Source organism: Podarcis raffonei, chromosome 5, assembly GCF_027172205.1.
Source record: "Podarcis raffonei isolate rPodRaf1 chromosome 5, rPodRaf1.pri, whole genome shotgun sequence".
In the NCBI taxonomy this organism is placed as follows: domain Eukaryota; kingdom Metazoa; phylum Chordata; class Lepidosauria; order Squamata; family Lacertidae; genus Podarcis; species Podarcis raffonei.
In genome coordinates this window covers 32138622-32151835 of record NC_070606.1, presented here as the reverse complement: position 1 = coordinate 32151835, position 13214 = coordinate 32138622, and the positions used below count along the sequence as shown (strand labels likewise).

The window sequence follows — 13214 nt, the reverse complement described above, 5'->3', positions numbered from 1 at the left end:
ACCTGGGGTGTTGTTCTGTGGACATTCATGATAGCATTGGCAGATCAAGTGTCCCAAAATAGTGAGGTGCTATGAAGCTGCAAGAAACCCAAACTAATTAAATGCACTCCTTTTTATGGTTCAAGACCTTGCATTTTAAACATTAGTTAGTGCAAAGGTGAGGAGTGTCTGACTTGCTCTATGTTCTTACAGTTCTGTAGCACCCTGTTGTAATAAAAGTTCAACCTTATATGTTTTATAAATAGTAGTAAATGTAGGATTCTTCTCTTTCAAACTTCATCTGTCTAGCAGTGCAGTATCAATCTTTCCCTCTTCCCCTCCCACAATCTGAGCATCTAAGTCAACCTTACCCAGGCTATCACTTCCGTCATCCCTGCCCACTGGTCCTGCTTGCTGGGGATTCTTAGTTCCACAATATCTGGATGGCATAAAGTGTGAATTCATTGTAACTCCAATGTTTCATGCAAACATTTTGAACGCTTTAAGTAAAATGTGCCACCTCAGGCAAGAACTAGAGATTACAGAAGTTGTGGGGGGTGCTGTCCTAACCAGCAGCCCCGCGGTTCCTTCTCCTCAGCCCCATAACATCTAGGGTCATGACATTGCAATGTTGCAAGCATTGTCTGCGCTTCATTGATTGCCTGATACAGACTCAGGGAAATTTACAGCACAACGATGTTGCAACATGCATTGAGTAACCCAGATGTTAACATGGGGTGGGGAGGTGTTGCTGCTGTTAACGATAGCAGCCCCCAGCACCATCCTGACACATCCTGACATTCCAGGCTCTGTGAGCCTTGTTCTCTGGGACCAATACAGCAGCTAACACTGAGAAAAGCAGCAAAGAGTTTGCTCTGCGAAGTGCCACATATTGAGCAAGGCGCTTCTGAAATACGGGGCATCCATTATGTCCGATGGAGCTGTCATGTTCAGGAATAAGGGACATCCCTTTAGCTGAGGGGCATCTTTCAGCATGAGCTCAGGTGCCCTGAGTTAGAGGCTGACAATGAAGGAATGTCAGGAGCTGGAAGATGAATTGTGCTCTCCTTCCAGATGCCTCTTCCATGGCAGAGGTGCGGGCATTTTTCCTTTGCAAAGTGCTGTGAGGTTAGTCCTCTATCCTGGGGTTTAAATCAGATGCTATGTGCGTGCACACACACACACACATGCCAGCAACAACATAAAAACTCCAGCAACAGAAACACATCAGCACAAGCAAACAGCAACGAGAAAACTTAATTGGTAGCTTCAGGCCTGTGTTACAACCCTGGCCAGGGATAATATATCTTTAAGTACTTGTAATCTTTTGAAATTCCCCTCAGCCCAGCCTGAGAGAGGACGTGGAGATTACCAAAGGGGCGGAGGGAGAGGAGTGACTTGGGGGAGAAGAACTTTGCCAGACGCACTTTAAGAGACTAATGGATTTCTAATGTTTACATTCTTTATATACAAACCTGCTTTATAAATGATCGTGGCATTATAGCTGTAAAACAAAGTCATAAAAACAGCCTGCAGCTCAGGCATAGAGCATAAATGCCTTTTTCCTCAGGCAGATGAAGGAGAGGCAGAGTGGAGAGCAATCAATATTTATGGGCCTTATCTGTGTTTCCGCGGTGCAGTCAGGGAGATGGCGCATAGGCTTAGGTATGTTACCAACCTCTGGGGTTGGCCCTGAGACTTTTTCCCACAACCACCACTTCCTGATAGGTGCCTGTGGTGTGGTCTGGAACCACATATGCCAAGAGTCACTTATGGAGTTCCCTTGCTTTGATGACCACAACCGCTTTTTCCTCTTTTCCCCTGGGCCAGAGGACGTTTATTTATTATTGTATTTTATCACAGTTATATCCTGCCTTTCATCCACCATGGTCCCCAAGGTGGTGTACATGTGGCTCCCATCCAGGACCTAACCAGACCTGGACCTGCTTAGCTTCAGCAAGGTGGTAGACTCCCATGCCTTCAGACCAGACCCTGGGATTTGCGTCACCATCTGGTTCCATTTTATTGTCTGAGACCGAATTGCCAAATATAGCTATTAGATAGTTGTGGTTGCAGCATCTGCTGCAAAAAACATCTGAGGTGTTCTAGAAGGTTGTTCTGTTGATCAACCACGTGCATTATTTCTTAGCTGCCTGTTTGCTGGGTTCAAAAGCATAAGACAATTGATTCACAAAATGGTTTTGATTTAGAAAAATCATTCAAGTTGCCCCATCTTTTTTAAAAGCATGATGCTTAATTTTGGTCCTGGCTAATGATATCTTCGGAAATATTTGAGATATGGCAGTACAGGCTGCTTTGAACCAAATTGTCCCAGAAAATTCACAAGCAATTTTTTTTGGGGGGGCACCTTATTTATAACAAAACCTTCAAATCTAACGTGTCTTCCCCATCTCCAAATGCTTGTTCTCATTGAACAGAGAATTCTGATGATCCTGGCTTTCGTCAAACTTGAATGCTAGTTATTTTCTCTGCTAAGGGCATTCTCTTCTGTTTTGGGGGTTGTTGTTGTTTTTGTTTGTGTGTGTGAATGGTTTTTATTCAAAGCTCAAACAACAGGCAGTCAGAGAGAACAATCTGTAATCACCTCTCGGCTGTCTTTAAGCTATGGGACCTACACTGCAGGGCATTTTATTCCAAATGATCATCTTGGACTGGAGCCTTTTTCAATTTTAGCTCCAGAAAGGCCCATTCATCACAAAACCATCATCTTGCCTGCCCTGCAACTTCCTGCCTCCTCCGTTCCGCTCTGGGATGCTCCTGGGTACCCAGCGAACTGCTTTGGGCTGCAGCTGTGCAAAGGCTCACAAGGGCTCGCCAGGAGGACATTGTGTGCCCTAATTACACTCTGCATCCCTGTGCAATTGGCCGGGTGCTGAGAAAATTACAGACCTGCAAATGAAATTAGGAAGGGGATGCCTGGCAGCAGCAGCAGCAGCAGCAGCAGCAAAGAAACCAGGGAGCATGAGAGAGAAAGAGAGATTAGCCTGGAGTTTAATTCGTTGTTTCCAAAAGAGCAGTTAATGGATTATGACAAATGTCCTACTGCTTTCCCTAGTGCTGTGTTAAAATGGAAATGGAAAGTCAATTTTCCTAAATGGATTTTAAATGGCCAGCCTTGTGTGTGTGTTTGTGTGTGTGTATTTTCACAGGCTGGTTTTTTTTTCCCCCTCAGGATACATCTCTGGCATCTGGCTTCCTTGGGCCTAATCATTATTTCCCTTCGGGGTTTGTTTTCTAAAGGACTCAAAATGGCAGGCCCTGGTGGTTTGTGGGCAAACTCAAGATTGGCTGGTACTTAGTTTGGGTTGTAGGGTTGCCATGTGTCCTCTTTTTTCCAGGGCAGGTCCTCTTTTTCATGGGTATGTAAAACGAGAGTCGTCATAGCGATCCATAGTTAAAAGCAGAAGTTGGCAAATGTGTCCTCTTTTTTGCTCTTCAAAATATGGCAACCCTACTACTAATGCATTTCCCTTTAGTCCAATCTCATAAGTTCAATCTGTACCATGGGATCCACTTTTCAGCTATTACAATATATGCCCATCTTCCTTCTCCTTCTCTCCTGCTCTCTTTCTTCCATTCTTGCCTTTCTGACTTTCTCTTCTTTCTTTACTTAATAAATAAACCCCCCTTTTAAAAAGGGGTGTGTGTGTGTGTGTGTGTGTGTGTGTGAATGATTGTGCAGCTCAATTGTGTGGCATGACCCAGCAGCTGAGGGCAATATATCATCCAAGACCTCATTTCTTCTGTGTAACTTGGAAGCTCATCCCCAAGACTGCCTAGATTTGCCTGGTATCTTTCAATCTTAGATTTTTGCTTCGTTGCAACTGTTTGTTTACTTTTGGTCTTTAACCTGCAGTGCCCAGGAAGACCCTTGGGAGTGCCAAGCAGGCTGGACACAAAGCATGCTTGAACCATGAAACATCATAGGAACACCATGCTTTCCTTAGCTCTGCCAGTACTCAGAGGGTTTAATAGCAGCACACAGTGCCTACCGTGTGTGTGTGAGAGAGAGAGGGGGGGGGGGAGAGAGAGAGAGAGAGAGAAATATGGTGCAGTTGGCAGGCAGGGTCGATCTGTGTTGTAATCCCTTTCAAAATTGCTACAGCCTAGTGGAGAATGTTCTCTGAATATGAAATGCTTATTACTTATATTCTGTCCTATATTCTATACTTAAGAGGCTTTTCCCCACTCTTCATCCTTCAGGGCTGCCCATCTCAGAGGAATATCCCCTGGAGTCTTTCCCCCAACAGAAAACACATTATGTTCTCCCCCTACATACTCTCTTCTGTGTATGCAGCTGCCCTTTCCCAAGAGTCTGAGCACATTTATCTCCTCAGGGCTCAAAGCCAGGAGCAAAGCACCCAGACCTGGGTGTCCTGTGTCTCCCAGGGCCTGCCAGTCTGGCTCCAGTTTTATCATGCAACTCTCACTGTATTGCTAAGTGGCTGGAGTGCAGTCAAGATCCCTGCCATGTGGCTGTAACACATGAAGGATGCAATCCTACCGCCACTTGGCAGTAATATGTTTAGCATCTGTATGATGCTTTAGGAAAGGGGCGGGCAACTTTTTCTTTGGTTGAAGATCTCATTCTCTCAGGGGTAATCTGACACGGGCCGCATGCCAGCGATGGGTGAACATTTCAAGCAAGCTATCAATCTGCTCCCTTTCCTGGTCAGGCACCACAAGTTCATATCCCATAAACATATATATATGACATTGGGGTTTTATTTTAATTTTGCCCTAGTGTGCACTATGCTTCTACTGAATTGTAGTTGCCATTTTAATGCACGTTTACGCAGGTTTGAGAGATCGTTTTGGAGCACTTCACAACCTGTTTTTGGTCTTACCACCCTCAACAGTTTGGTGTCATCAGCAAACTTTGCCCTATCACTGCTCACTCATAACTCTACTTCATTTATGAAGAACTTAAAAAAACAAACCCACAGCTCCCAGCACTGATCTTTGGAGGAACCCATGTCCTTTGTGAGACCTGTCCATTTACCCCTACTTTATGCTTTCTGTTCTTCAACCAGTTACCGGGGGCAGATTCAAGGCGGCATAGGGGGCTACCTAAAATAAAGTTGACCCCCATAGCTCTGGATTGTCCACCTGTGCTTTAGGACATCCAAATACTTTATATCTCATTAATCCTGCAGGGTGGTATCCCCATACTGTTGGTTGGAGGAGGAAGGTGGCTGAGCAATAGTGTCTTGTCTGAAGCCATCTATATGGTCCATGGCAGAACCAGAGACTTCCAGATTCTATCTCTTTCCCACAGTGTTATAGTAGCTTTCATGACTTGCCCATGAGTAACCTATATTGAAGTCCATGGGATTTAGTTATGAGCAAGCATATGTAAATGGGGCTTCAAATAGTACGCTCTGCTGGTTCTGTAGGAATTGTCCCACTAAGAAGTATGCTTCCTTGCTTGCATCTCTGTTAAGGATTGGTGTCCCAAGAGAAAGGAAGTGACAATGACCTGGTTCAGCTATGATATTCTTGACCCAATAAACCATGCAGCATTGCACTGAGAACAATAGTTGTGTTTGCACTCTCTATCCTCCCTTTCTTTTCCCTTGAGTGCCTTAATGCAAGAATCCCAAACCAGGAAACGGTAGTGACTACAGTCCTTGCTTGTAAACCACAGGGTATATATCTGAATTGGGCCAATTGGGGGTAAGAATAAAGGAAGCTGCAACTGACAAGGAGTCAAAAAGTTATGAAATTCAGGTTGTTGTCCATCAGACACCGTTCTTTCAAAGCCAAGAACTGATGTCAGGTTATGAGGTCTGCATTGCTGCTTGAAGCATGTGGAGCTAAATTTCTCACATTTCTCCTCTTTCCTTGCAGGGATTGAGTATGGAGAGGTGCTTCCAGATTCCTTCCCATCAGCCCCTGCAGAGTCCCTTCCCCATTTCCTACTGGAGCCACAAGATGCCTACATTGTGAAGAACAAGCCAGTGGAACTGATCTGCAGAGCCAACCCTGCCACCCAGATTTACTTCAAGTGCAACGGCGAGTGGGTGAACCAGAACGATCACATCACCACAGAGAGCTTGGACGAAATCACAGGTGAGAAGGCTTAGAGGATCGAACCATCTCTCAGGCCCACCTGGGACTAGACCTACGACTAGGTAGAGTTAGGCAGCTGCCTCAGACAGCACATTTTGGAGATCAGGGAGTGGCAGTGAGGAAGTTAGAGGACAGAACTGTATTTGCCACAGGGCCTGCCTATACCATAAGCCAGCCTAAATTAGCCCCCTAGGTTAGCCTGCTGCCTTCAGGTGCAGAGGAGAGCACTGTTCCATTGCCAGTACTGAAGAAAGATACCTTCACCTCAGACACCAAAATATTCTGGGCCGGCTCTATCTACTCTTCTAGCATGATATTTTATATCTTAGATTTTTGTTTCTCCATTGAGGCATATGCTGCAGAGCGTGCCCCCATATGTTATATAATATATTTTTTAAAAAATACTTTGACTTGCCTTCTTTTGATAGCTGAGAATTAAAACTGACAAAAGTTCTCCTAGCCTGTCTCTCATTCAGAGCAGTTCTGGGACGCTTGCTCAGAGGAAGAGCACTGGGCCAAAGCAAGTGATTTCTCTCTCTTTCCAAACTCCTGTCTCTATGAAAGCTTAGCAGTGGTTCCTCAGTGAGGAGACCAGACACGGTGGCCAAGCCTTTCTGACAATCAGCTTGTGCACCAGTGTTGCCCCCTGAAATGAGCAGCCACCTGATAATGTTGGGTGTGTTTCAGGGTAGTGCTCTTCAGCTGGTGGGTGAAGACCTGCCATTGGGTCATAGCCTGATCTAAACTAGAACAGCACAAAAGCAGAGCAACTCTAAAGGTAAAGGTAAAGGGACCCCTGACCATTAGGTCCAGTCGTGGACGACTCTGGGTTTGTGGCGCTCATCTTGCTTTATTGGCCGAGGGAGCCGGCGTACAGCTTCCGGGTCATGTGGCCAGCATGATTAAGCAGCTTCTGGCGAACCAGAGCAGCACACAGAAACTCTGTTTACCTTCCCACCGCAGCGGTACCTATTTATCTACTTGCACTTGACATGCTTTCGAACTGCTAGATTGGCAGGAGCTGGGACTGAGCAACAGGAGCTCACCCCATCTCGGGGATTTGAACCGCCGACCTTCTGATCAGCAAGCCCTAGGCTCTGTGGCGGGTGGCGTTGTGGGTTAAACCACAGAGCAACTCTACCACCATAGAAATATATGGAGTGAGACATAGAGGTAGACATAGACACAGATGGATCTGCAATTGTTTGTTGTGGTTAAAGGAGGGTCCCAGGTCTGAAAAGATTGACAGATACTGACACACTCAGCTCATGAATTGGCCTGGCCAGCTCTTTCTCTAAAGGGAACCCCCAGAATCGTCTTCAGTTCACAGGGTTCTCTGACAGCAGACTGATATAGAAAGGTTTTCCTGGAGGTAAAATGTCTGCAAGCCAGAGTAGTAGTAATGTACTACACCCGATTGTTTAGATAAGCCCTTGATAACACTGAATCACAGTGTAATTAATTTCAACATCCTATTAGGGCGAATTGTATCAACATGTCTGTGGTGGAAGAAACAAAGTCCCACTCTTAACGTGCAAATTCATGCTAGTATTTAATAACAACTGTTTAGGCATATTTTCATTAGATTTTCCAGTAAAGTGTTTCACAAGAGGTTCTTAAGAAAATCACATAATCTTAAAAGCGAGGGTTGGTAAAATTCTGTCATGGATCAGAAACTTGCTATGAACAAGAAAGCAAGCAGTAGGGAAGCATAGTCAATTTTTACCGTGGCAAGAGGTTAGCAGTAGGTTCCCCACAAGAATCCAGATTGAAAGTTCAGTTTTATGCTGAGATGCTGTTGGGGGATTTTCAAGGATTTTACAGCCATCCTCCAGCAGCCTTCTGTTGTGAACTTGAATGGGGCTAGCCCACCAAAGTGAATGATTTATAGATTGTTGCCTCAGGACGTTAGAAGCCTTGTTGCGATTGAACTTCATAGAACTGGGTCTCCTTGGCTTTGTGACAGACAGATCCTCAGATAACTCGCACTGGTTCAAATTCAGTTCAAGGGTATTGTGCCCACACCTGATCAGTGCCATGAGAAATTGCGTCTTAGTCTTGTTTAAAACAAGCTCATCAGGCGATGTCCCAGTACCAAGCTTCATGATTTAAGTCATGGAATCCTAGCACAACCCTGGAAATGGGCTACATGTGCATGGAATTGGCTTACCCCCAAACTAGCACTGACTGTCCCTGTAACTTGCTTGTGGGATTCCCAGAGGGACCTGACTTTCCACTGCCAGAAACATGATGGGATGAGGTGGGCCTTTGATCTGATCCAGGATTGCCAGTCTTATGTTCTTATACCTTTTGAAATACAGTAAGGGATCCTGTATTGTCTATATGTTCACACCAACTTTTCTGATTAATTCTAGCATACTAAAATCTAGAGAGAGATCTCTCTTTCTCTTTCTTTCTTTCTTTCTTTCTTTCTCTCTCTCTCTCTCTCTCTCTCTCTCTCTCTCTCTCTCTCTCTCTCTTTCTTTCTCTCTCTCTCTTCCCACACAGGCAAACTAGGCATGGTTAGGCAGATGTGAAAGATTCTGGTAGGCCTCAGTTTAAGTACTTGTTCCATACCGATGCAGGGCTGAAGTACTATTTTTCTCTGACTTCAGGGGGTGGAGCAAATGTTAAGTAATATTTAATCTTAGCTTTCAAAAATCTCCGCCTTTTCTCTTATAATAAAAAACACTTGTCACCACTTCAGCTGATAAACCCTAAGCCATCTCATGTTTAAAAACAGGTCTGAAAATATCTTAACATTCACCTGCCTCTCTCTCCCCAACCCTGTCTTACAGTTGCTTAATATGCCCCTCCCCCATTCTTGTGAAGGACAAGTGGTTCCACAAAAGAGGGGAATATTCAGCCCAGCTTGATCCTAAGTCATGTTCTGCTTAGAGCACTTCTCTAGATTTTCCTCAGTCGTGGATGAAGAGTCTTCGAAAGCCATTGTGAAAAGGGAGTCACTAGTAGAAGGGCCAGACCTGTAAACAAAATGGTCCAGATGAGGTCTTTAGGGTTTGGGTCATTTTGTTAAGTGAAGAAATATTCTAAACAACAGAGGTAGCTAAATGGGTGGCATAATCTGGGATGGATTTTAATACAGTGCCAACTACTTATAAATAGCATTATAACTTCTGCCCATTAAAACTACTCTTGTCAGTTTCACTCCAAGAACTCATTACAAGGTCGCTCATTGTATGGTTTCCACCTGAGGGCATTTTCTGCTCCTTTAGAATGTAAGAAAAGCTCCTTAGTATGCTAATTGCTTCAGCAGTGTAATAGCACATGGTAAATCTTCTGAGGTGCTTAGTGTGGGTACTGATGACACTTTGACAACCTAGGCCTGATCAGTTCGTTGTGGCCAAGCATTGAATTTACACACGTCAGAAACAGAGTCAACTTATGACCAGTTCAGAAAAGTGTGTGACCTGCACCACCATAATTCAAATCTCATGAAATCATCTCTGAGGGCTGATTTCACAGCCTATGTTTTCTGGCCAAAGGATAGTTTCTGTGAGCAATGAGCAATCCCTGCACCCTTAGAAATGCAGAATGGCTTTTGACATATCACCTACCTACACAGTCAGCTTCACATTTAGCTGCTTCCCCCCACCCCCATTACTTATCAGCAATGGAACTTGGGTGCTATGCTGAAGATGCAAATATAACCTGCCCTGTTGCCCTAGATAAGATCCATTTTGGAAATGGCAAACAAGTACCAACAGCCAACTTGCAGAGGAGACTGAGAGGGTGGCTGGTTGCATTTATTGGTAAATGTCTGACACTGCTGAGTGTGCATCCTTGCCAGGGGACAGGCTTGATTAAACAGGTGTGGCCATCTTGGTAATTTCAGAGAGGTGTTGCTAATTCCATTACATGATCCTTCATCCCTGTGGTGCCTTCTTGTTTTTCCTCACTCCTGCTCCCCAACCCTTTTGTTTGGGAGGTGCTGTAGCTCAGCAGCGGAGCCCGTACCTTGCAGGCAAACAGTCCCAGGTTCAGACTCCGGCGTCGCCAAACAGGGCTGGGAAAGAATCCTGCCGGTCCATGTGGACATCACTGAGCTAGATGTAGCAACATTCAGACTCAGTATTGGGCATCCTCCTTCATTGACACATCAGCTGCCATCACTTTTATTTCTAAGTTTGTGCAAGCATCAAACAAAATGGTCTTCTATGCGTGCTGTACTTTAATTGGTAGAGTTCTGCCCTCTTTGTGTATGGAAGTGGCCCCTTGCAAATGCATGTACGTACATCCACGCTGAAATTTTAAAAAAGCAGAGCAGTGGTGGCAGGTATATTAGCAGCAGTGGCCAACATGGGGGGAAGAGGTTCTGGGATAGCAGTGGGTAGTGGGACCAGAGGTTTAAAAGATTTGGTTCTCTGCAAGCAAGGACTCCTACCCTACCCCCCTGTTAACTGTGGAAACCGTTCTAGAGACCTGCAGTGTGAAAGACAAAAAAGGTCACCATAAGCATGTATAATGCACTCACATGCATGAAGAATGATCGCAGGAGAAGAGTCCATGCACACACATGGAGACGTGTTTCCGTGTGCTTAATATTTGATAAGTTCCCTACATTCCACAGAAACAAAACTCTAATAGTCAATTTGAGCTGGTGCATTTGCAAGATTCCCCAATGAATCCATGCAATTTCTCCACAAGAGAATGGCCTGGTTCACATGCAACACCAAGCCAAACTATGTCATAGCATAGTAGTCCCAATCCTTTCAGAGCCAGGGCCCAAAAATGCATTTGAGAGACCCATTTGTTGATTTTCCTTTGCCATATGTTTGCATGGTGGTGATGCTGCTGTTGTGACCCACCTTATATCAGTCCACAGTAGTGGGTCCCAACCCACCAACAACCAGTGGTTTTGCATGAATGAGCAAGCACGGGGTACCCAGCATGAGAATTTTTTTCCTCCCCCCCCCATCTCAGTCCTACTGTTGCCATATTACCGAAAGCAAAAAGCCATAGTTTGGCTTAGTGTTGTGTATGAAACCAGGTTTATGGTTTGTCTCACCCCCAAAAAATCATGAGTGGTACGCCAAGAGCAAACTGTAGTATTATGTATGAACTGGGCCAGTGTCTTGTAAAAACTCCCCACCTTCTTAGTCGTGCTGATAGGGATCTTGCAATAGGTTGTCTATACAGTGGTACCTCGGGTTACAGAGGCTTCAGGTTACAGATGCTTCAGGTTACAGACTCTGCTAACCCAGAAATAGTACCTCGGGTTAAGAACTTTGCTTCAGGATGAGAACAGAAATCGTGCTCCAGCGGCATGGCGGCAGTAGAAGGCCCCATTAACTAAAGTGGTACCTCAGGTTAAGAACAGTTTCAGGTTAAGAACAGACCTCCAGAACGAATTAAGTTCTTAACCCGAGGTACCACTGTATTGGGTATTTATTTATTTGTTTGTTTATTTATTTTAAGAAAAAGCCATGGTATGAATTGGGCTCCCATCAACTTCTTTTTCATTAGCGAGAAATGGTTGCAATGTACATTATTAACAGGCAGAAAATATTTCTTTTCTTCCCCCTTTCTCTCTTTTTTTCTCTCTCTCCCTCTCCCATTTGCTCAGTGCAATCTCTCTTTGTAAAACAATTTTAAATGAATATATAACTGTAATTAAAGCTTCCATTAAACAAGTCCGCGCTGCACTGTTGAACTCACGCAAAAAGTCCACATTAAATGCCTTCGAGGGCTAAATTATTTAATTAGGATTGAGGTTGCCAGCATGAATAGCAAATGGATTTGCAACAGGCGGGCAAGAGGCTTTAATGTCCCAGGAGGCCACTTGCCACACATTCCTGCCATCCCGCCTGCGCTACCATCACACCAGCGAAAGGAGCGAGACATGTTAGGATGTGATCCACAGGCATTGTACAGCAAAGGAGAAAGTTGAAGGAATTAATATTTCTTAAATATTTTAACTGACTACCATTCGATCCTTCTCAAAGGACATGGTGTAGGGAGCCACACACACAATCATACCATTTCTACTTTACATTCAGAATTCAAGAAGCACTTAATTGTCAAAAAAATAAGTAAGTCTTGTCCTTGGGTTGCAGGTAGGGAAGGAGGGGAATTCAAATTCCATTCGCATTTATAGGTGAAGCTGCATAACTTGCAGTTTCCCAAACATTACTCAGACTGAAATGCCGCCACCCTTCTTCGAAATGCACACTTCTCAAAATTTTGTAACACAGTTCTCCAGCCAAGCAATGTGTACAGAAATGCATCTACTAGGACAAATCATGAATAAAAACGCATGCATTATTAGTGCAAATAGCACACAAGAGTGTGTTCTTGTCAGAGATCAGCTGAAACTGACCCATTTGCCAATCTCCTGTTGCAGAGCTGGTGGCATCCCTAAGATGGTTGGAGGGTACTTTGCATGCCTCCTTCCGGCAACTCCTACAGCCAAGCTGGTGCCACACGTATCGCTCTGCTTTCCTTTGGACCACATCAACAAGGTCTTGTCGTTTGGGCAGCCCAGGACCTCCATATGCACTGCCCAGGCTTGCATCCCAGAGAGGTCAAAAAACAATGTGGGAGGCATATAAGCTGCAGGACTGGCAGTGGATGGCCTAGATGAGTGACGATTGTCTGTATCTTCCCCATGCTGCTCTCATTCTCAGCTTACCCAACTATTATTTGCTTCCTCTGAGGATCCACTTCCTATCACATGCCTCTATCCCTGCCCATAAATCTGTTTCCCCCTCCATCATTCATTACATTTGTGCCCGGCTGTTCCTCCAAGATGACATACATGGTTTCCCCACTCCCATTTTATCCTCACAGCAACCCTATAGTGACTGGTGCCACATCACCCAGTGAACTTCATGACTGAATGGGGATTTAAAGCCAGGCTTCCCAAGCAAAAGGTAAAGGTAAAGGGACCCCTGACCATTAGGTCCAGTCGTGGCCGACTCTGGGGTTGCGGCGCTCATCTCGCTTTATTGGCCGAGGGAGCCGGCGTACAGCTTCCGGGTCATGTGGCCAGCATGACTAAGCCGCTTCTGGCGAACCAGAGCAGCACACAGAAACGCCGTTTACCTTCCTGCCGGAACGGTACCTATTTATCTACTTGCACTTTGACGTGATTTCAGACTGCTAGGTTGGCAGGAGCTAGG

The 13214-nt window shown here is 45.0% G+C and overlaps 1 protein-coding gene across 2 annotated transcripts in view; it reads left to right on the top strand.

Annotated features, from left to right (window-relative positions):
* The window catches only part of UNC5B (unc-5 netrin receptor B), a 155400-nt gene that overhangs the window by 105228 nt on the left and 36958 nt on the right, over positions 1-13214 (top strand). For both annotated transcript variants that reach the window (XM_053388514.1, XM_053388512.1), the window contains exon 2: positions 5851-6072. In XM_053388514.1, coding sequence (XP_053244489.1) covers positions 5851-6072 — 222 coding nt within the window. The remainder of the gene's footprint in view (positions 1-5850; positions 6073-13214) is intronic.